General features: G+C 38.7%; 1 protein-coding gene across 1 annotated transcript; it reads left to right on the forward strand.

The window, feature by feature from the left end:
* The first annotated feature begins 203 nt into the window (after window positions 1-203).
* Window positions 204-16,033, forward strand: LOC127186955 (prolactin-5A1-like). Its single transcript, XM_051143227.1, has 5 exons — window positions 204-267; window positions 11,914-12,092; window positions 13,898-14,005; window positions 14,878-15,066; window positions 15,851-16,033. The coding sequence occupies exons 1-5, from the start codon at window positions 204-206 to the stop codon at window positions 16,031-16,033; spliced, it is 723 nt and encodes a 240-aa protein (XP_050999184.1).
* The last annotated feature ends 8,845 nt before the right edge of the window (window positions 16,034-24,878 follow it).

Genomic DNA, 24,878 nt, shown 5'->3' on the forward strand with positions numbered 1-24,878 from the left:
AATTAAGGGAATTGCACAGATTTCTGAGCCAGGAACACTGAGGTCCCCACACCACAGCAGCAGGAGTGCTCCACGGTTCAGAGGAACCATGGTGCAGAGGACCTGCGTTCCCCTGCACACGGAAGGAGCGCAGATTTTCTCGGATTGGAGCAGCAGTGGCAGAGGTGGCAGAGGCAGCAGCGGTGGCGGAAGCGGCACCAGCGATGGCACCAGCGGCGGCACCAGCGGCGGTGGCTGGGGTTTGCAGCTTGGAGCCTTCCGATGGAGGCAATTGGTGTGGTGGCCGGTGGGAGTTGTTGCGGGAAAGGGAACTCTGGGCAAGATTTGGGTCGCGCAGTGCCTTGAGACAGTTCAGCCCCAGAGTCCCGGGTTAAGCTCAGTGCGCAGTGCTGTGCAGACACTGGCTCAGTTCAGCAAGCAGTGCTACCCGAGGCACTAGCTCAGCTCAGCAACAGCTCCCCAGTTGTGACGCAGGCTGGGCAGAGCACTCAGTTCCCGAGGCGCTAGCTCAGCTCAGCGAGCAGTTTTGCCCAAGACAGTAGCTCAGCTCAGCAGGCAGTGTTGGGGTGCTGATGCAGGCTGAGGTCAGCACGCAGATTCAGCCCAGAGTCCCTAGCTGGACTTGCCGGGCAGATGGGCCCAGAAACTCTAGCTGAGCTTTGCCCGCAGGCTCAGCAGCCCTAAGACTCCGGCTGGACTCTCCACACAGTTTAGGCCCAGAGTCCCGGGCTGAATTCAGCACGCAGTGTGGGTCCAGAGTCCCTGGCTGAGCTCGGTGCACAATTCCGCCCCGGAGACTCAGGTGGAGCTCTGTGTGCAGTTTGAGGCCAGAGTCCCTAACTGTGCTTGGCAGACAGATTGGACCCAGAGACTCTAGCTGAGCTTTTGGCACAGTCCTGGCTCTAAGACTCTGCTTGGAAACAGTGCGCAGTTTGAATACAGAATTCCTGGCTGAGCTTGGTGGACGTTTTGGGCCCTGAGTCTATAGCTGACCACAGCACACACTTTGGGACAAAAACCCCTAACTGAGCTCACTGCGCAGTCCCAGCCCAAAAATTTTGGCTGCAATCTGCGTGCATTTTGGGGCCAGAGTCCCTAGGGGAGCTCAGTGTGCGGATTGGGCTCAGAGTCCCTAGCTGAGCTCAACAGATGGTTCAGGCCCTGAGAATCTAGCTGAGCATGGCACGTAGTTTGGGCCCAGTGTCTCTGGCTGGACTTGGCAGGGGACACAGAAGGCTGTGGATACCTTGGCTTGACCCAACGCTCATTCAGAGACCCAGAATGATTGCAGGACCCACAGCACAGGGGAGCTGAGGATCACTGGCTATGAGAGTCCAAAATGACAGGGCTAGCCTCCTGCCATCCACATCAGTGAAGCGTCAGAGCTTCCAGCATAGGGAAAGCATGAGAAAACACATGAATCTATAATCAGACTCCCTCTACCCAACTCTGGAATCTACCCAACAAAAACAGAGATGGCAAGATGTCTAAAGGACAGCATAAAAGCATATGCAAAAAACCCCAAAACAACATGGCGTCTCCAGTTTACACCTATCCCAAAGAAAACAACCCAGAGAACTCAAATACAACAGAAATACAAGAAAATGATCTCAAATCCTTACTAATAAGGATGATAATGGAGGAAACAAATAAAATTCATAATCAAATGCAGGAAGACGCAGCTAAACAGGTGAGAGACATTAAAGAAGCACATAGAATGGAACTGGAAAATTTTCAGTAAAATGCAAACAACCAAATGAAAGAAATAAATAATACGGTTCAAGCTCTGAAGACCTATAAAGAGGCAATGGAAGAAACTCAGGAATATACAAACAATCAGATGAAAGACATCAAAAAATCAGTTCAATATCTGAAGATGAAAATGGATTCAATGATAAACACACAGACATAAGAAAAACGAGAACGTGAAACCTCAGAGAAGAAGGCAAGCAACACGAACGTGAGCTTTTCTAACAGAATCCAAGAGATGGAAGAATGACTCTCAGGTCTAGAAGATACAATCACAGATCTTGAAGCAACCATTAAAAAAAATGCCAAATCTGGAAAACTCCTGACACAAAACATCCAAGAAATGAAGGACACCATGAAAAGAGGAAATATGAGGATACTAGGCATTGAAGAAAGAGAAGATATCACACTCCAGGGCCCAGAAATTATTCTCAACAAAATCATAGAAGAAAATTTCCCCAATCTAAAGAAAGAGATGCCTATAAACATACAAGAGGCCTACAGAACACCAAATAGAATTGACCAGAAAACAAAAACTACCCATCACGTAATAATCAAAACACAAAACATACAGAACAAAGAAAAAATATTAAAAGCTGCAAGGGAAAAGGGCCAAATAACATTTAATGGCAAACCTATGAGAATTACACCCGACTTCTCAGCAGAGACCATAAAAGCCAGAACGGCCTGGACAGAGATCCTGCAAACCCTAAGAGACCACAGATGCCAGGCCAGACTACTTTACCCAGAAAAACTATCAACAAACATTGATGAAGAAAACAAAATATTCCATGACAAAAACAAATTCAAACAGTACCTATCCACAAATCCAGCTTTACAGAAGGTACTAGAAGGAAAACTCCATCCCAAAGGCTCAAGCTACAACCAAAACTACTCAGGAAATAGATAACTATCCCATGGCAAAAACACAACTACACAAACGCTAGACTGGAAACAACATCAAAATTAAGACTCTTAACAGTCACTGGTCATTACTATCTCTCAAAATCAATGGTCTCAATTCGCCAATAAAAAGACACAGACTAACTGAATGGGTGCATAAACAAGATCCAACATTCTTCTTCATTCAAGAAACACATTGCACCCATAACGATAGGCATTAACTCAGGGTAAAAGGTTGGAAAAATATATCCAAGCAAATGGTCACAAGAAGCAAGCAGGCGTAGCCATTTTAATATTGAACAAAATAGACTTTCAACCAAAATTAATCAAAAGGGATGCAGAAGGACACTTCATACTCCTCAAAGGTAAAGTCAACCAAGATGACATCACAATTCTGAACATCTATGCTCCCAATAAAAGGGCACACACATTTGTAAAAGATTTGCTTAAAAAGCTTAAATCACACATCAATCCCCACACAATAATAGTGGGAGACTTCAACACCCCACTCTCACTGAAGGATAAGTCATTAAAACAAAAATTAAATCGAGAAATAACATCATTAACCAATGCCATGGGCCAAATGGATATAACAGATATCTATAGAGCCTTTCACCCAAACAAGAAAGAATGTACCTTCTTCTCTGCACACCATAGAACCTTCTCCAAAATTGACCACATCGTATGTCACAAAGCAAGCCTCAACAGATACAAGAGGATTGAAATAATACCTTGTATCCTATCAGATCACCATGCTCTTTGGCGGCAACTCAATAACAACAGAAATAACAAAAAGCCTACATGTACGTGGAAACTAAACAACTCTCTGCTAAATGACGTCTGGGTCAGGGAAGAAATAAAGAAAGAAATCAAGGAGTCTCTAAAATTCAATGAAAATGAAGGAACAACATACCCAAATTTGTGGGATACATTGAAAGCAGTGTTAAGAGGAAAATTCATAGCACTAAATGCCTTTAAAAAAATTGGAAACATCACACATAAGCATCTTAACGACACAACTGAAAGCCCTAGAAAAAAAAGAAGCAGAAACACCCAAAAGGAGTAGACGTCTGAAAATAATCAAACTCAGGGCTGAAATTAACAAATTAGAAACTAAGAAAACAGTCCAAAGAATCAACAAAACCAAGACCTGGTTCTTTGAGACAATCAACAAGATAGACAGACCGTTAGCCAAACTAACTAAAAGGCAGAGAGACAGTATTGAAATCAACAAAATCAGAAATGAAAAGGGAGACATAACAACAGTCACTGAAGAAATACAAAGAATCATAAGATCCTACTTTGAAGGCATATGTGCCACAAAATTTGAAAATCTAAGAGAAATGGACGATTTTCTTGATCAATTTCACTTGCCAAAGTTGAGTGAAGAACAGATAAACAAGCTAAATAGTCCCATTTTCCCTACAGAAATAGAAGCAATCATTGATAGTCTCCCAACCAAAAAAAGCCCAGGGCCAGATGGTTTCAGTGCAGAATTCTACCAGACATTCAAGGGCGAGCTAATACCAATACTCTTCAAGCTACTCCAAAAGATAGAAATGGATGGAACATTACCAAATTCATTCTATGAGGCCATAGTCACATTGATACCTAAACCTCACAAAGACCCAACAAAGAAAGAGAATTTCAGACCAATTTCTCTTATGAGCATTAATGCAAAAATACTAAATAAAATACTTGCAAAACGAATACAGGAGCACATCAAAAGTATCATTCACCATGACCAGGTAGGCTTCATTCCAGGCATGCAGGGATGGTTTAATACACGGAAATCCATCAATGAAATTCACCATATAAACAAACTGAAAATAAAAAACACATGATCATCTCCTTAGATGCAGAGAAAGCATTTGATAAAATCCAATACCCATTCATGTTTAAAGTTTTAGAGAGATCGGGGATACAAGGCACTTTCCTCAACATAATAAAGGCTATATACAGCAAGCCAATAGCCAAAATCAAAGTAAATGGTGAGATAATCAAGGAAATTCCTCTAAATTTGGGAACAAGGCAAGGCTGCCCACTCTCTCCATATCTCTTCAATATAGTACTCGAAGTTCTAGCCTAAACAATAAGACAACAAAAGGAGATCAAGGGTATCGAAATGGGAAAGGAGGAAGTCAAATTATCCCTATTTGCAGAGGATATGATAGTGTACATAAGTGACCCTCAAAACTCCACCAGAGAACTCCTAAAGCTGAGAAACACCTTCAGCAAATTGGCTGGATACAAAATTAACTCAAAAAAGTCTGTAGCCTTCCTATACACAAATGACAAGCTTGCAGAGGAAGAAATTAGGAAAACCACACCCTTCACATTAGCCACAAGCAATATAAAATATCTAGGAGTTACCCTAACTAAGCAAGTGAAGGACTTGTATGAAAAAAAATTTCAAAAATCTGAAGAAAGATTGAAGATGACCTGAAAAGATGGCATGATCTTCCTTGCTCATGGATCGGGAGAATTAACATAGTAAAAATGGCCATCCTACCAAAAGCAATCTACAGATTCAATGCAATCCCTATCAAAATACCTACACAATTTTTTAAAGACATTGGAAGTTCAATTCTGAACTTCATATGAAAAAACAAAAAACCCAAAATAGCTAAAAGAATCTTGTACAATAAAAGGTGCTCCGGAAGAATCTCCATACCTGATCTCACACTGTACTATAAAGCAATAGTAATTAAAACAGCATGGTACTGGCACAGCAACAGGCTGGTTGATCAGTGTAATCGAATCACAGACCCAGACATGAATCCTCACATATATGGGCACTTGATTTTTGACAAAGAAGCCAAATCCATTCAATGGAAAAAGGATAGCATCTTCAACAAATGGTGCTGGTCTAACTGGATGTCTATGTGTAAAAATATGCAACTGGACCCATATTTGTCACCTTGCACAAAACTCAAATCCAAGTGGATCAAAGACCTCAACATAAAACCAGAGACACTAATTCACTTAGAAGAAAAAGTGGGGAAGAGCCTGGAACACATTGCCACAGGAGACAACTTCCTGAATAGAACACCAACAGGCCAGGCCTTAAGGCCAACAATTAATAAAGGGGACCTCATGAGGCTGAGAAGCATCTGGAAGACAGGAGACACTCTCAAGAGAACAAAGCAACAGCCTACAGACTGGGAAAAGATCTTTACCAACCCTATATCTGACAAAGGTCTAATGTCCAAAATATATAAAGAACTCATGATATTAGACACCACCAAACCAAATAATCCAATTGAGAAATGGGGCTTGGAACTAAACAGAATTCTCAACAGAGGAATATCAAATGGCTGAGAAACACTTAAAGAAATGCTCAACCTCCTTAGTCATCAGGGAAATGCAAATCAAAACAACTCTGAGATTCCATCTTACACCCATCAGAATGGCTAAGATCAAAAACTCAAGTGACAACACATGCTGGTGAGGATGTGAGGACAGAGGAACACTGCTTCATTGCTGGTGGGAATGCAAACTAGTACAGCCACTTTGGAAATCTATCTGGTCCTATCTCAGAAAAATGGGAATAGGGCTTCCTCAAGACCCAGCTATTCCACTCCTTGGAATATACCCAGAAGATGCTCCAGCACATGACAGAGACATATGCTCAACCATGTTCATAGCAGCCTTATTCATAATAGCCAGAACCTGGAAGCAGCCTAAGTGTCCATCAGTAGAAAAATGGATAAAGGAACTGTGGTACATATACACTATGGAATACTACTCAGCTATTAAAAACAAGGAATTCCAGAAATTTGTGGATAAATGGATTGAACTAGAAATGATCATAAAGAGTGAGTTAACCCAGAAGCAGAAAGAATCAAATGGTATATACTCACTTATATCTGCATACTAGCCCAAGGGGCATGTCCCACGAAAGCCTTCACTTATCAGGAAACTGGGACAGAGGGGAGGACATCCTATTGGGACTCTAGATGAGAGAAGTATGGGAGAATAGCAAAGTAGAAGGATCCAGAGTGTCCTAGAAACCTACAAGTAGAACATTATAATAGGCAGATTTGGGCCCAGGGGTCGCGCTCAAACTAAGGCACCAGCCAAAGACAATACAGGCCATAAACTTCAAACCCCTACCCAGATCTAGCCAATGGACAGGACATTCTCCACAGTTGAGTGGAGAGTGGGATATGACTTTCTCACGTACTCTGGTGTCTCATATTTGACCATGTCCCCTGGAGGGGGAGACCTGGTGGCACTCAGAGGAAGGATAGCAGGCTACCAAGAAGAGACTTGATACCCTATGAGCATATACAGGGGTAGGAAGTCCCCCTCAGCCACAGTCATAGGGGAGGGGAATAAGGGGAAAATGGCAGGGAGGGAAGAATGAGAGAATACAAGGGATGGGATAACCATTGAGATGTAACAAGAATAAATTAATAAAAAATTTTTTAAAAAATAAGAGAAAATAAAAGAAAGGAAAAAAGAATACATGCACTGCCAATAGGTATGCATAGCCAAATGTTAAGAGTATATATATATACTCTGCTCTGCTTAAGAAAATGGAGAAATTAGTTTGGGCATGATCTATAAAATCCTAAGGGAACTAACTTGGGAGTGCTAAATGTATTACCACAGATACTAGGGTGAATAAATTACCTGATCAGCTATACATTAACCTGATCTTGGAACTAGATACAGTGTAACCACCAGTCAGAGGCACAGCATGACTAGTTACAACCAACTACCTTGTGCCAGAATCCAACCTTGCTCAGTACAGAAAACCCATATTTCATATTGTAAGCTTGACCAAAATGCTGTGGCTATGTTGCTCTAGATCCAGTAGGGAGATTTTTAGTGTCCTTTTGATAAATAGATGTAGTGTACCTACCGCTCTTATCAAAATGATTTTGAATCCTTAGATAGTTGTTATCAACCTAAGTAACAAAGATAAACTTTATAGTGATTGGTGCTTGCTGGCAAAAATGAGTACCTATTAGAGTGATGAGATGAAACATGCTACTGTGTTATGGTTGCTTGGTGGTCCTAAAATAATTTTGAAACATGCAACACATTCGTGCTTCAATTCATTCTGCAAATACTTGATAAATGAATCTAAGAGCCTGAAAAAAAAAAAGAATGAAGTATCAGGAAGTGACTACATTCCTCTCCCTGGGACATGAACATCAGACATCAGGAAGTAGATGTGATTATGTTGACATTTAACCTCACAGAAACTAGTCATTGTAAACAAATTCAGAAAAGTATGTCTAGAACTGCAGTGATAGTCACGAGGCAGTTAGAATTCCCCGAGGGGTCAGAGTCACAAGGGGCTCTTGGGGAGGAATCCAAATCTCCTTCCTTCCTGCAGGCCACCTCTGCATAGCTTTGGGGGTGGTCGGATAGACTATAAAGATGGTGGGAAGTGAACTGAAGGCAGGATTCTAGAGAAGTCGATCTCCTCAGTTGGTATCTACACTGTGGTAGGATTTTTCAGAGATGCAGCTATCTTTGATTCCACCATACCTCTGTAAGTACTCCCTTACTTGTGCTCTCCAACGGCTAATGAATTCGTAATTTTTCACCAATGGCCATTTGTATAGAACACTTTCTTTGCTATCAGGCAGAACATACAGCACTCTAACCTTCACTGCATAAGAAAACGGTGCAGGATATTTAGAAAAGTGGTTTTCAAAAAGGTTAACCTTCCTGGTTCCAGAGGCACATGAGAAATGTTGAAAATGTATCTTCTTGATTGAAGTGAGGAGAAAAGGTGAGTGTGCTAACGGTTTCTATGTGTAGAACTTAGAGATGTGCCCACATAGGGCCCAATGCACAGGACAGCTCCAGAGCCAGGAATAATCCGTGTCAGAAAGGCAGTGTTACAGAAATTGAGAAGTGCTGCTGGAACAAGACCATTGGAGCCTATGGCTCTAATTATCACAACTCCTGTGTCTCGTTGTTAACACTTTCTGGTTTCAAGGCACCATAAAGTGACTTGAAGCAACCTAATGAAACTTCCAGTACTCAGCTAAGGTACAGAAGGCTAGCAGATGTGTGTCTCTTTTTTTTTCCCCATTCTTTTTATTTATTATAATTTATTCACATTACACTCCACTTGTAATCCCCTCACTCATATCCTCCCGCTCCCACCCTGCATCCTCCTTCCACCCTATTCCCCTCCCCTAGACCTCTGATAGGGGGCTGGAGAGATGGACAGGGGCCCTCCTCCCACACTCTGACCTCAGTCTATGGTCTCTCATCAGGGTAGCCTGCATCCTCTTCATCTGTGTGCCTGCAGGGCCTCCCAGCCAGGGGCAAGTGAACAAATCACGGATCTGTGTCTTACAGGACTTTAGAAAATTTGGTTCACTCCAAATAAATTTGTAAATAAAAATGTATGTTACAGTAGCCAGTTATTTGCTTTTATATTCTTATAATATTCTTTTCTTTTTGGGGGGAGGGCACAAAAAGTATTAATTTTTATTTATTTATTAACAATATAAAGAAATTAATCAGACATAGGTTATTTTTAAGGATAGGTCAAGGGCAAAAGAAACCCCTTAAATTCTAACTTAGAACTAGACAGACTTAGAAAGTAATTTGCTTTTTTCCCAGTAAGTGATATTTACATATTTATACATATGCATGTGTTTATATGTATACACATATAAAGTGAATTTCATCTTGCACACCCACTGTACTTGGCACAGTGCTTCACAGGACACCTCTATAAAAGTCCATTTTATACTACAATTTTCTTAAGAAAATGAATTAATGAGAATTCTGGTATATATTTTAGGAAATGTGAAAAAACAGTAGCTTACTTAGACCTTGTATTTATTCATTGATTATTACATTGTGGTGTGTGTGTACACCACATCAAGGGTCAGATAAATTCAGGGAAGAAGACCATGTCTTTGAAGAATTAAAGTCACTATAAATTCTAAAAATATTTTAATTAACTAAATACTACATTCAATATATTGTTTCATTAACTTGTAGCCTGCACATTTTGTGACATATTTAAGTATTTTGTCTCTTGAGTGTAGGTAATTCCTATGCCTAAATATTTTCACAAATCTCCAGTTTCCTTTTGGACATTTCAAGTTACATTCACAAAGTCTCTGTAAAATTTAGTTCCTGAAGGCTTCCAATTTGTTTCATCTTCTTATTTGCATGGATATGTGTAGTGTTTGAATTTCTGTGCATGTGTGCCATAGAGAATGAATGTTTTGATGTAGAGAAAAATCGTTCTCCAAAGTTTTTGGACACATAGAGGCAATGAAATGAAAAGATGGCCGTCATGGCTAGTCATGCTAGTGAGCTTGTGCTATAGAGCCCAAGCCCTCGCCCATGGAGGTGTACCTATAGGCAAACTGCAGCACAGTCAGGCCTTCACTTGGAATCCGGGAATTCAAATTGCAGTCTTCACACTTTCTTGCCAAGCACTTTAATCTATATAGCCCCAGTCCAAGACCCACATTTCAGTATGGAGAGAAACTTCTCAGTAGTATCATTGAAGTATAAGACTTCTTTTTGTAATGGCAGTTGGTGTTCTTTCCCTCTTGAAGTGACAAAGTCCTGATATATATTTTGTTTTTAGCTTTATGTCTGTCAAAATTACATTGATACATTTTTTGATTTCCTTGTTATTAATTGCTGAGTAGTATTCCATGGTGTAAATGTACCACAGTTTCTTTCTCCATTCTTCAACTGAGGGGCATTTAGGCTGTTTCCAGGTTCTGCCTATTATGAATAAGGCAGCTATGAACATGGTTGAGCATATGTCCCTGTCGTGTGCTGGAGCATCTTCTGGGTATATTCCAAGGAGTAGAGTAGCTGGGTCTTGAGGAAGCCCTATTCCTAGTTTTCTGAGAAAGCGCCAGATAGATTCCCGAAGTGGCTGTACTAGTTTGCATTCCCACCAGCAATGAAGGAGTGTTCTTTTCTCTCCACATCTTCGCAAGCATGTGTTGTCACTTGAGTTTTTGATCTTAGCCATTCTGATGGGTGTAAGATGGAATCTCAGAGTTGTTTTTATTTGCATTTCCCTGATGACTAAGGAGGTTGAGCATTTCTTTAAGTGTTTCTCAGCCAGTCGATGCTCCTCTGCTGAGAATTCTCTGTTTAGTTCTGAACCCCATTTCTCAATTGGGTTATTTGGTTTGGTGGTGTTTAATTTCTTGAGTTCTTTGTATATTTTGGATATTAGATCTTTGTTCGATGTAGAATTGGTGAAGATCTTTTCCTAGTCTGTAGGCTGTCACTCTGTTCTGTTGACAGTGTCTTCTGTCTTCCAGAAGCTTCTCAGCCTCATGAGGTCCAATTTATTAGTTGTTGACCTTTGTGGACAAATGGATAGAACTAGAAACGATCATCCTGAGTGAGTTAACCCAGAAACAGAAAGACTCACATGGTATATACTCACTTATAATTGGACACTAGTACAAAAGGCATGTCCCATGAAAGGCCTCACTTACCAGGAGATAGGGATAGATGTGAGAACATTCTGTAGGGACTCTAGGTAAGAGAAATATAGGAGAATGGGAAAATAGAAGGATCCAAAGGGTCCTAGAAACCTACAAGAAGAACATCATGATGGGTGGATCTGGGCCCAGGGGAGTCTGCTCAACCTACTGCCCCAACCAAGGACAATACAAGCAGTAAGCATCGAACCCCTACTCTGATCTAACCAATAGGCAGGACATTATCCATAGTTATGTGGAGAACAGGGATTGACTCTGACATGAACTCTGGTGCCCAATATTTGACCACTTCCCCTTGTTTGGGAGGAATGGTGGCACTCAGAGAAAGAATAAGCAGGCTACTAAAATGAGACTTTATAGTCTATGACTATATAGTGGGGGAGATGGTCTCCCTCGGTCATAGACCCAGAGAAGGAGAATAAGGTGAAAGCGGGAGGGAGTGAGGAATGGGAGGATACAGTGATGGGATAACTATTGAGATGTAATCTGAAAAATAATTTTTTTAAATCAACATCAAATAAAAAAAGAAGAAAAGTACATTGATAATGAAACCAACACATTGTCACAAATTCTAAAGGTGGGTTTTGTCATAGCAGAGGTCCTGTCTTATCATGTCATGTAGTGAAAATTGTTGACTGAATTTCTATAGTGGAAGATGTAGTTTTTTCCACCCTAGTTCAAATATCACATTCTATGCAACAGAAGGCACGGTGGCTAGACAAGGCTTTACCACACAAAGTGACTCTTATGACTTCACACGAATCGATTGTCTCTGTGACGTCATTCCTTACAGCAAGGGCACTCCTGCTGCTCCTGATGTCAAACTTGCTCACATGGGAGAATGTGGCCTCTGTGCCCAGGTGTATCATGGAAAATGGAGGCTGCCAGAAAGTCCTCAGCTACATTTTTAACATGACAAGCAACACATCTGATGTCATCAACCACCTTTCTTCTGAAACGTTAAATGAATTTGTAAGTACCTAACTGATTTCTGGCCTCTTCAGGAAAAGGTCCCTATTTCAATAACTGGGTACACTGTAGGTTAAGTGGGAAGATATCATGAGCCAAAATTCAAATAAGACACATTCACAAGCATAAGAAGGCATTGGCCACTAGAATGTGGAGGAGAAAAGGAGTTAGTTTCATGAAGTCACTAAATTTGGGGGGAAATATTAAAAGTATTTTTAAATACTTTTGAAAGTAATTTCAAAAGATTTTTCTCTAACATATTTTTAAATTTTCTGCTGTTTATGGGAATCCCTAAAAGAAATAACTGGAAAAGGCTCTGAATTTCTATTCTCGGGTGCTAGGGAAGGTTCCACTGTCATTCTTTGCTTAGCACACTGTCGGTAACCAATAAAGGAGAATCAAGTTGGATAAATACCTTAAACTGAAAGAATTAACATGACTGAAATGATGTTAGGAGAGGAAAAGAACAGCCACAACAACAATAATAATGGTTTTTCAAACCCCCCAAATCTGAGAGCCTGTTTAAGAATTTTGAGGATATGAGTTTACCACCACAAAATGAGGACTATTAGAAACATAAACAGGCCTTATCTTCCTGATAAATGTACATTGAAGTCTGGCTATCTAAGTCATCACAGGAGACAAAATAGATGAGGGCATCAGCATCAAAGAGTTTGAACACAAGACCACCATGTGTGCAATAAACATATATTAATGTTGTCCTCTTCAGTAGCTGCTTTGTTTTTTTTTTTCATTCTCCATTCTTAATTGGCAACCTTTCATCTTAACAACTCATGAAACACTCATATTTTATCTGATTATTAAATTTGAATAATAAATGTAATAAATAATATATAGGAGCATTCAATATTTTAATATTAATTAATATGTAAATATTAAATTATATTTTACATGTAAATTTGTATTGTGTAATACTTTCTAAGATATACTTTGATACAATTTCAATCAATCAACACAATTACATTTATATTCAGTGTGTATAGATGTAGTGCTAATCAAAAGAAAAAACATAATTTTATAACATGCAATTAAAGGAAGTGTATCAGTTTACTCCAACAAAAATCAAGATTTTTAATATATATATATATATATATATATACTTGGTGTTGAGTTCTAATCCTGGAGAAAGATGGTCATTAAAATGGTATTTTATAAATTTGATGTCATAGTACTTCCTTTGCAAATAGTAACTTTCAGGAGTGTGAAAAATCAGACCTGTAAAGGTGTGAAGAAATGAAAAGCTAAAAGGTTAGTTGGAAAAATTAGATTAAATCTTCAATGGAAAAAAGTAAATAGACCAAGGGTCTCTTTTTCAATTTCTTAATGTAGGGATTTTAATGTACTCTTGCCATCCAACATGAGTAGGGGAAGTTTCACAAGACCTCCTCCCCTACAGGAAGAGTTATAAGCAATTAGTGGCTTCCCCTAGATGGAGAACCAGCATTCTTCAGGAAAAGCTCCTTCATATGCTGTCCAGTCCCAAGTGGTTATTCACAAACATATGTACAGATGAGCAACATCAAATGACATAGGGGGTTGCATTTATCTATACACATGCATATCTGTTTGTGTGTATGTGTAACAATAATAAAAAGAGATCAAAAAGTTGAGAGGGAGTAGGGATTTAAGAACACGCAAGGAAGAGAGTGTAGGGTAAAAATTATGTCAATACAGTGCTTATAAGTGAATTTCTCCAAAAAACTAATAAAATAAATGTTTTAAGCACCTATAGAAAACTCAATCAATTCCAAAACCCCAACTAAATTATTTTTTATTATCATTTCCAGGATATGCAGTATGATCCACATCAAAAATTCCAGAACAAGCCTAGCATGACCTGCCACACTTCATCCCCCTCCATCCCAAGCAACAGAATGAAGGCTGAAAGAATGCAGGTGAGTCCTAAAAACAGGTTCTACCTTGAGGAATGTTGGGAGAGGATAAGCAACACAAGGAAAGAGTACTACACAGCTAATAAAGTACACATAAAATAAAATTTAGAGTAACTTTAAAGCACAGCCATGAATTGTTCATGAAATATTCTCTATTTTAATCACAGCTTTGTCATTAGGATGAACTTATTATGTAAGAGAGTTTGGATGAGTTTGAATTATTGTCATTAAATTTACTCTCACTTGCAGCCATTTGAAAAACAAGGAAAGTTGACATTTTTACTATTACTAAAGCACTTCCTTGGATAGCATTGTATACTACCGATTGTGACATCAACTTCCTTTGACTTAGAAGATGTTTCTTTCTCTATTTCTTCTCTTCTGCCTACTTTTTCACTCTTACCTGACTTCATTCTCCAGGGTCTTTACATGCAAGTCCAGTACAATACTATTGATGTTTCATGGGGTACAAATATGGCCTATCATAACTAAGAAGACAGTGCTAATGTGTTTTTATTATAATATGCTCATCTGATCACCTGCCCATAACCAATCTCAACATAATTTAAAATTATTATCGTGATATATATGCTTATGGTATGCATATAATCTTTTCTTCTTGATGAGTCTCTGGACCAGCATTTTATAAATCTTCTATACACAATAGCAATTGTAGAACATAAGAAAAATGGAGGAAAAGAGAATGTCTGTTGAGAGCCAGCCCATGGCTAGGCCTTCACAAACCACTGTATCAATATTGCTTCAGTTAATCAATGAAAACTCCACAAGCCATGAAGACTACACTAGTCATCACATGCAATTCAACCTGCAGCTGTACACGTATTTTAATGTGATTTTCAATTGTTTTTGCTTAGCCTGTCAACCTACTAAATGTGACAATCAGGATGCTGGCTGCCTGGAAAAACCTTTATTACCATGTAGAAAACAACATGGTCGATCTTGATGGAACTCCTAATGTTATCATACCAAAAGTTATGTTGCTTGATAGACAAATCAAAAGACTCACAAAAAATCTTCAGGACATTAAGACTATACTCAGCCAGGTGAGTTGTTTCTTTAAACTTTACTGTTCCTTCTCATGAAAGCTGTAACATCAATAATAAAATCTAAACTTTGGACTAATTCTCTGTCTACCGTAATAAAATTTAGGCAAATAACCTCATAGATAGTCTTGAGATTAAAGTGTGGTAACTCAGATGCTCTCAAAAGTGCTTCACTCAGCACCCTACAACACAAGCATCTCAAGAAATTCTAATGATTCCTAGAAGTTCCCTGAATGATGCCTTTCCTGGACAGAGTCAACACGTCCTGACTACTTCACCACATCTTATCACAACCATCCCTAACCTGGATGCATTTTAACCCACCAGGTGCAATCCTCATCATTTCTGTAGCTTCATATGCAAGATTTATGGAAAATAGATATTGTTGAAAGGAAGGACAAGAAAATTGTCTACTAAGAAAACTAATAAAGTACAAATCATATATCAGAGATAGCACTGAGAAAACATAAAGTTCCTCACAAGAGAACTGTCCCTTGGTCAAATCCATGTCGCTAGTCAAGCAGCAATTCTGTCTACTCCTACAATGATATATTTCATCTGGGATCAACTACATTACAAAAGTTATATGTGTGGATCTTCTGTCTAGTTTTTAGTTAACTAACACATTTGTAATACCCTGGTTCACATTTAGGAAACTCATAACTTTACTTAATATTTACATTCATAACTTTCATCAAAACATTATTCAACATTTATAAGTAATGAGGACCAACAAATGTTAATAATATAAATAATAACTGGTCAACTATGATTTTATTATTAGGTTCATCCTGAACTTGAGGAAAACGAGGACTACCCTTCCTGGTCAGGAAAGCCGTATATACAGCAATCCAAAAGAGAAACTCAGCTTTTTGGTTTGCATAGCTTGTTCCTCTGCTTGAACAATGATGCACAAAAAATTTCTGATTATGTCGATATCCTGAAACAGCAAATTGTGCTCCAGTGAATGGAAAGCTTTCATTCTTCCTGTCTACTGAGACAGTCCATGCTGATCCAAGCCTTAAAAGATTCTTTAAATTTTATAGTATTTCCAAGTGTGATTGAATGTAAATGGTCACCTATTTTTATGACTTTTATTTTTAATTAAAATATAATTACATCATTTCCCCCTGCCCTCTACTTCTTCCAAATGATTCCTAGCCCCCTACTTCACTGTGCTTTCTATAAAATTCATTGTTTCTGTTTATCTAGTTATTACTTTATATACACATAATACATTATAGTTACATATATATGTACACATATATATATAACTGAATAAATATATAAATACAGCCTGTTAAATCCATTTCTTCTTGCTTGGATATATGTTTTTAGGGATGAGCACCCAATTATGGAGATTATTCCTTGGCAAGACTAACTCTACCTCTGTCAATAGTCATTAACTATTTATAGCTCTTCATCTAGAGGTGGGGACTTACGTGATTTTTTTTTTCATCCACACTGGGATGTCAACTGATGTAAGACTTGTGCAGGTATTATTTAGTCATAATGTTGAATGTTCATGGTAAAACATCAACATCACATATATAGAAGACACAATCTTACTGTAGACTTCCTGGTCCTCTAGCTCTTGACATTCTTTGCACCCTCTCTTCTATGATGATCGTGAGCCTTAATTTAGGATGTCATGTTGTAGACATATCAATTGGGAGTGGTCATCTCATGACCAGTTTTTCTCTGTATTTTGATTAAGTGTACTTTTCTGTAATGATTTCCATCTACTACAAGATAAGCTACTTTAAAGCAGAGAGCATTGTCACCTCGATTTAAAGCATATTGCCACACTGGTTGTCATGGTTTCAGGCATCAGAGCTAGGTAATACTATTGATTGTTCTCTTCCCTTGGCAGTTTGCCTAGCACCTTCAGAGTCTATGGAAGCTGGTCCTCAGGCAGAAAGTTTTGTATCAATTCCAGCTCAAATCCTCTCAATTTTGTGTATCTTCAGGAATACGGACTTACTTCCATTTCTGAGACACAACCAAGGGCAATATCATAACCTATTTTGGGAGTCTTTTGGACCACCCTGATCAGCAACTGGAAAGTACTATTCCCATGCCTGGAACTGGAGTCTTATTACATAGTCTATGGCTCTTGCGGGAGCATTATTATCCCTAGAGGCTTAACTCCATTGACACTATACATGTGTGTATGTGCACATACCTATCGTATTATATACAAATTAAAATGATCCTCTTATATACCTGCTTAAACATAGCTAATCTTACTTATCACCCACCCCATTGGCCTTTACTACTGCCCTTCTCCACTCCCACCTTTTTCATTTCCTTCTTCATGTCACCTAACCCTGATAGTCCCTCTTAAGTGCTCCTCCCCCTCTCACCATGGCCTCTTTGTACTTTCCTGCTTTGTACACTTGTTCCAAGTAATAAACTCACTCCTGAAATCTGAAGCTAAGACCCATAGACAGGAGATAAAACACAGCATTTGTCTCTCTGGGTGGGTCTGGGTTACTCACTGACACTTTAGACATATTAATGTCTAACAAACTTAGTTTTTCATCATTTCTTTTGTTCATATGATAATAAAAATTAAACCCCATCAAAATTTGTCACAAAAATGAGTTTTTCTTAAAAAATACAATGTCATGATTTCACTTAGACTCACAATAAGTTAATGTGAACCAAGTTATTAAAATGAAGGAATAAGATCTTGATCCTGCCAAGATCATTATAATCTAAAATATTTTATGAAAGCCAGCCATTGACTATGAACCAGTTTCACAGAAAATGACAAAAATAAAAATATTATACACTTTTCTATCACTAAATCACATAAAAAGGATAAATACAAAGAAAAATTCTACTGGACAAGCCTAACTGAAGAGTGCAAAATATGGGGCATGGTATTGGAATCTAAGAGATTGATATAAAGTAGTCAACTAAAATAACACAAACTGAAGTGAGTGAATTTCCTCAGACTGAATTGTACAAGAAAATATTCAACAGTTGCAGCATTGTGTTCCAAAATGAGAAAAAAGAATGGTGTTGCCTCAAAGAAGGGAAAGCTGAAAACCTTTGAACTTTGGTAGAAGATAGAATCCTAGAGAAACAAAAAATCACTGCCACTTCAGTTAGAGTAAATTTGTAGATATCTACAGTGCTGATCAGTACTATTAAATTTCAGGAAAAAAATTGTACAAAATATTGAAAGGCGAAAAAATACATAACTCAGTGGATTTTTTGTAAACCCATGGCACCTATAATCAATTCAATAGCATGTCATAAAAGAAAATGTCTATTATGAATATTATATCTATATAGAATATCTTTATGAAAATGAGTAAATAAACATTTCAGAAAAAGAAAAATTAAAAGAATTTGTGGGTAAATAATTCTTTTTGTCAGTACTAAAACTAACTAAAAGAACTCATGAATGTAAGAATATCACTGTGGAATTCAGTGATTTTTCCAGCTATCTGACCTATTATTTAGAATTGGTCAAAGAAACAATAAGAAAAAAGTTTATCTACAAAGAAAAGATAGATTCTCTACAGAATTCTACCAGATATTCAAAGAATAATGAAAACCAATGCTTTTCAGATTATTCAATAAAACAGAATGGAAATGAATGCCATAGAACTCATTCTTTGAAACCAGATTATCCTGTTTTCAAAGTCATAAAAGGATGTAATGAAAAGAGAAACTATAAACTTTTTTCTGATAACCATGTAGGAAGAAATAATAACATATCTGTACATAAGATTCAAAAACACAATGAGTAGACCACTGAGCATGACGTGTTAGCCTCATTTTAGGAATACAAATAGGGTTGGTAGAAAAAAATATGCTAGTATAAAACATATAGTATTCAAAAAATTGACATAAGTACAGAAATAAGATCATTGTCTCAATACATTGAGAAAACCAAATTAACAAAGTACATCATGCTTTCATGATACAAAGCCTGAAGAAACAAGACATAACATAACTCAACTTTTAAAAAGGCAACATACAAATTACTTTTAGATTTCATGTTACCCTAATAAGAATAGCCAAGGTCAATAAAACAAATGACAGCACATGCTGTCAAGGGTTCAGGGTAAGGGAACACTTACTATTGCTGATGGCAGGGCAAACTCCTGCAGCCGCTATGGAAATGACTGTGGAAGTTTCTCAAAAGGCTGAAAGTAGATCTACCACAACACTGGCTACACCACTCTTGGGCATATATACACCAAGGGCTCAAAATCTTACTAAGAGATATTTGACCATACATGTTCATTGCTGCTCTACTAATAATAGATAGAAATCGGAAACAGTGTAGATGTCTATCAATCAATAAATGCATAATAAAAATGTGCTGCACTTACATAATGGATTGAAATTAGAATGGAATGGAAATCAGAAGACCCTGGGCTAGTGCATAAGATGTACCTCCTGGTTCAAGCCTAGACTGTGAAGTAGATCTGGGTGGTTGGAAAGGTTTGACGTGGTATGATAGGACCTGTGCATTGGATGATAGGTGGTGGGGAGGGTCCTGGCAGAGGTCTACAGATAAGTTGGGGAATAGGCAAGGAGACCAGACTAGGCTCAGGCTCTACATGTGTGACCCTGGCTATATATGGTGGGTTGAGGAAGGTCAGTAGTGGGGGATCAGGGATTTGGGGGGATCATGGAGAAGGATGTAGGAGGTCTTGCTGGGAGTCAACTAGTATGCAGTCCAGACGGAACTTCTAGTGTTAACAAGTAGTTTAAAGCACAACAATAAAAAGACACGTAAGCCAATTAATATACAAAAATAGGGGGAAAAATTACAACTGACAGGTATCAAATATATCTTAGCTAGAACAATAAACCTAGAAGGAGAAATAAAATGGATGCAAACAGGAAAGAAGTCAAATTATCTGGATTTTTTGTTGTTTTTTGGGGGGTTTTGTTGGTTTTGTTTTTTTGGTTTTTTGTTTGTTTAGTTTGGTTTTTGTTTTGTTTCATTTTGTTTTTGGTTGGTTGGTTTTTTGAGACAGGGTTTCCCTGTGTAGACTTTGCTGTGCTAGATTCACTTTGTCGTCTAGGCTGGCCTCAAACTCATAATGATCTGCCTGCCTCTGCCTCCTGAATGCTGGTATTAAAAGTGAGTGCTACCATGCCCAGCACAATTTTTTGTCCATGCCCATTGAATTTATCTGTATTTTTATTACATAATCCTGTATTTAAAAGATCGTAAAGACTGAACCTAATAAACATTTTCTACAATGTGTGGTAGGTTACAAAATTAAAACACAGAGATCAATACTTGTCATGTAAATCACCAATGAGATTCCTGTGAAAGAAATCAGGAAAACATGTTTAGAACTGTTGCCAAAAATGTAACTAACAAAGAAGATGAAAGATTCCTGAGGTGAAAATTTTAAAACACACAACAAACAACAGGAAGAAAAAGTACAAAATGGAAAGAGTTCCCCTGTTCCCTGATTGGTAGAACTAGCCTTTGAAAATGTATGCATTGTCAAAAACTATCTAAAAATTCAAAGGGATCCTCATCAAAATTCCAATCATATTCTTCAATAATAACAAAAACTATGAAGCTAGTATAGAACACAAAACACTCGGAATAATGAAATAATCCTGAAGAGGATGAGCAATGCTAGAGTTGATTTACTGGTTGGATTCTATTGAAATTACACAGTCACAATACTAAGAACAGCATTTTACTGACACATTAACAGACACTTAAATCAATGGAACAGAACCTACACATGAATCCATGTAGCTACAGCCCACTAATTTCGCCAGGTTCTGTCCTATTGTACTGTTGTTTGTTGTTTGTTGTTCTCCTCCTCCTCCTCTTCCTTCTCCTTCTCCTCCTCCTTCTTCTCCTTCCCCTTCTTCTTCTCCTCCTCTTTCTCCTTCTCCTTCTCCTCCTCTTTCTTCTCCTTCTCCTTCCCCTTCTTCTTCTCCTCCTCCTCCACCACCTCCTCCTCCTTCTTCTCCTTCTTCTTTTTCTCCTTCTTCTCCTTCCTCTCCCTCTCCCTCTCCTTCTCCTCTCCTTCTTCTTCTTCTTTTTCTTCTTCTTCTACCAATGTGACACAAGCTAGAGTTGTTTGGGATGAAGAGTCTCACTTGAGAAAATTCCTCGATAAAATTGCCTGTAGGCAAATCTGCGGCATATTTTCTTCATTAATGATTGGTGTGTGGGGGCCAATCCCACAGTGAGGACAATGTCAACCCTAGACAAGTTATTTCAGCTGTATAAAGGGCAGAGAAAGCCAGTAAGCCCTGCTGCTCCATGACCTCTGCTTGAGTTCCTGTCTGTAGATTCCTTCCTTGTATTCCTGCCCTGACTTTCTTCAGTAATGGACTGTGGTGTTGGAGGCTGGTCTAATGTATTTTGATGCTAATTATTGGCTCCCAAGGTCTGTTTGCTACATTGACCCTGTGTAACCTTGTCTCCCTGTTTGATAAATAAAAAGCCAACACACCTGGGCAGGGCAAATGGGGTAGGCATGGCTAAGGTTGGGCAAGGCAAGGTAAGGCTTGGGAAGAGAGGATCTTGGGAAAGAGAATAGTCAGGTAGTGGAGAAAGAGAAGGAAGGAGGCTGCTGCCATTGGTGAGGTGGAGAAAGAAGCTCATGGCAGGCATGGATGGAGGATTTGTCCTAGATGAAGTATTTGGGATTAAGGCTAGGAAGTAGAGCTATAGAAATTATTAGAAGCAGATGGCATGGGATAGGGAGAATTGGAAGGCAATTTAAAGGATTAATATTTGCTCTGCCAGTGGTGAAGCAAGGTTGTTTTAAAATATAGCAAGTGTCTGTGGTTCTTATTGCTTGGTGGCAGGTTAGAAAATACCACCATAATAATTATAGGGCTAATCATAAACATTTATTAGACTCTACCTTTAACAGCAACACTGTGGTACAAAGCTGTAAGCTGCAATAAGTGCTTTCCTTCCCGAGATGCTTTTGGACATGGTATTTAAACACAGCAACAAACTATAAAACAGGTTCCCAGCTTTTACCTTGGGAAAAAAAAGAGAGAATCTTCAACAAACAGTACTCAGAAACTGGACATCCACACTTAAAGGAAAACCGCATTCCCATTTCCAACCTTGTGCAAAATGAATTCCACATAAGACTCAATGTTAATGTGGTCCTGAAACTCTGGAATTGCTAGAAGGAAACACTGAGGAAACCTTCAAGACACACATGCACAAGCAGGAGCTTCTTCACAAGGACTCTGACAAAAGTTTGACAAATTCTGGGAAGGACATAAACGAACAATAACATACACTGCAGGTGGAAATGTAAAATGGTGCAGCTGTAATGGAAATCAGAATGTGAGCATTTCAAACAGCCTAAAGCTCCCATATAATCCAGCTGTGCTATTCCTCTGCACTATGGAAAAACTATCAGCATAGTGCAGAAACACTGAACTCTTATGCTTTCTGACCCACTATTTAAGATAATCAAAACAAAAACATAAAGAGAAGTGACATGGAGCTGGCGAAATGTCATCACAGTTAAGTTCAATTGTTGATTCTACAGAGGACTCAGGTTTGGTTCCCAGTATCCACATGTTCCCTGCTCTGACTTTCCTTCAGTGATGGAATATTATATGAAACTATAAGCCAAAAAAATTGCTTTCCTTCCCAAGGTATTTTTGGGCATAGTGTTTAAGCCCAGCAACATAAACCCTAAGACAATTTACAGCCATCCTTTGCTCCAGTAAGAGAGGATCTCATGACTTGTTCGGATCTCAGGCACCAGGTGTGCATAAAATGTACATATGTATATGCAGGCAAAACACTCACACATAAAATAAATGTAAAATTATCTTTTAAGAATATATACACACACCTATATGCATGTATATATTTTCAGACCAAATGGAATTTTATTTACCATAAAAAGAATGAAATGCTATTATCTACTGGAATATAGACAGGATTAGAGATCATTAGGCTTAGCCAAAGAAACAGACTAATAAAGAAATAGCTCATGTTTTCTGTCATATACAAAGAATGTAGAGCACAAAATTCATATGGTTATTGACAAAAAGTCAGTGTCAAGATTGTTACTTTCTTAAAGTTTTTGACCAAGGAGACCTTGAAGTCCTTCATGAGGTAAAGGCTATTGCCAGTGCTGTGAGGTGTACAGACTAGCCACATGGTAAGAGCCTAATGATAAGGATACAGTATGTTCTCATTTCAGATATGGAAAAGTCTGATCTGAGTTGATCTCTTCACTGTACTTGTTAGTTCTACAGTGCCAACCACAATATACCAACAGACATGCTCATCAGCATCTTAACATAATCACAAAGCCTGGTAAAATGTAACCAGTGGTACAATAGTGACACAATTCTTATGGGTGCAACCAACTACTCTGTCCTTAGATAAAAGTCCTATTTTAGTGAGGAATCCAGATTTCATACTGAAAGCCAAGTCAAAACTCTGTGGTTGAAGAAGTCCCAGACTCAGCAGGAAAGATTTCCCTGTGGTTTGCAGAAAGAGATCTTGTGTCCGATAGCATATAGATTGTCCTCATTAGCCTAGGTTGCAGAGACAAACTATATGGTAGTATGATATTGCTATGAGGGACTCATTCCAGTACAACTGAGAATAAATGACTAGTGTTACAGCATAGTAATACAATGATTTTAACAGAATAAAAAACGTCTGTCACCATTCCGTGGTTTAGGAAACACTGCAAAAACAGTTGTCAAAAACAAAACAAAACAAAACAAAACAAAAAAAAAAAATGAGAAAGAGGCTGAAGAAATGGTTGAAGTTAGGGAATAACTATATTTCTCTAGGTATGATATGACTATTAAAATTAGGGATAAGAAGTGCCTTGTCAGCATATGACATTTCTTGGAGCCCAGTCAAAGGGCAAAAAGACGCAAAATAATAGAGGCACGGGTAGCAGTGTAATAAAGACAGTGGGACTCTTAATCCTCCCTGGGTGGGTTGAGTCACAGGACATTTGCCTGGCATTCCAGAATGCAACTCCTACATATGTTATTTATTATAATTTATTCACATTACATGCCAATTGTTATCCCCTTACTCTTATCTTCCCATTCCCCACACTCCCTCCCTCTTCTGACTTATTTGCCTCCCATAGACCTTGCGGGTGGGGTCCTACCCCACTGTCTGGCCACAACCTATTAGTTTTCATCAGCATAGCTTACATCCCCTTCCCCTGTGTGCCCATAAGGTCTCAAAGCTGGACTCTGGTGGAACGCTAAGAATTGTAGGGAAGAGTGGGGAGATAGAAGATCCAGGAGGGAGCAGGAGTTCCCCTGGGAGACCATCAAGGATGCTGATAGGTGGAAATTTAAATGAGAGCAGGGTTCCACTAAAGTGGGAATCCTTGCTTGACATCCATGCTGTCTGTGAGTTTTCAAGTCATGCAGCGCTCTTCAACTCAACCACGTCCTTGTAGGTAATCCTTCCTTTGTGCTTCTGTAGTCTCCTCGATTCACAATGTTATGCATCTGTGCTTTGGTAGAAGGATGTGTTGGTGTCACACAGTGCTAGGAGAACTTTCTAGTCTCTGTTGCATAGGAACACTGCACAGGCACAAGAGATGCTTCCATCAGTGGTTTTCAATCAGGGACCATCAGGTATAGAAGGCAGTGTGCATCAAGTGTTGTCACAATTGGAGTGAGGAGGGAAAGATGAGTGTGTTCTTCTACTTGGGTTAAACATTAGGGAGATGACAAGATGGTCACTTATGCACAGGACAGCTCCAGAGCATTTAGAAGAGCCACATAATAAAGGGCTGTGCTCTGACATTGGAGGTATGACAGGAAAGAGACCCCAA

Source organism: Acomys russatus, chromosome 3, assembly GCF_903995435.1.
Source record: "Acomys russatus chromosome 3, mAcoRus1.1, whole genome shotgun sequence".
NCBI lineage: Eukaryota > Metazoa > Chordata > Mammalia > Rodentia > Muridae > Acomys > Acomys russatus.

What these genes read in the sequence shown, in the direction of transcription:
- LOC127186955 (XM_051143227.1), top strand. Translation starts at nt 204, where the DNA reads ATGGCACCAGCGGCGGCACCAGCGGCGGTGGCTGGGGTTTGCAGCTTG. An exon ending in CTGAAACGTTAAATGAATTT is followed by an intron (nt 12,093 to 13,897) that starts GTAAGTACCTAA and finishes TATCATTTCCAG; the next exon opens with GATATGCAGTATGATCCACA. An exon ending in TTAAGACTATACTCAGCCAG is followed by an intron (nt 15,067 to 15,850) that starts GTGAGTTGTTTC and finishes TTTTATTATTAG; the next exon opens with GTTCATCCTGAACTTGAGGA.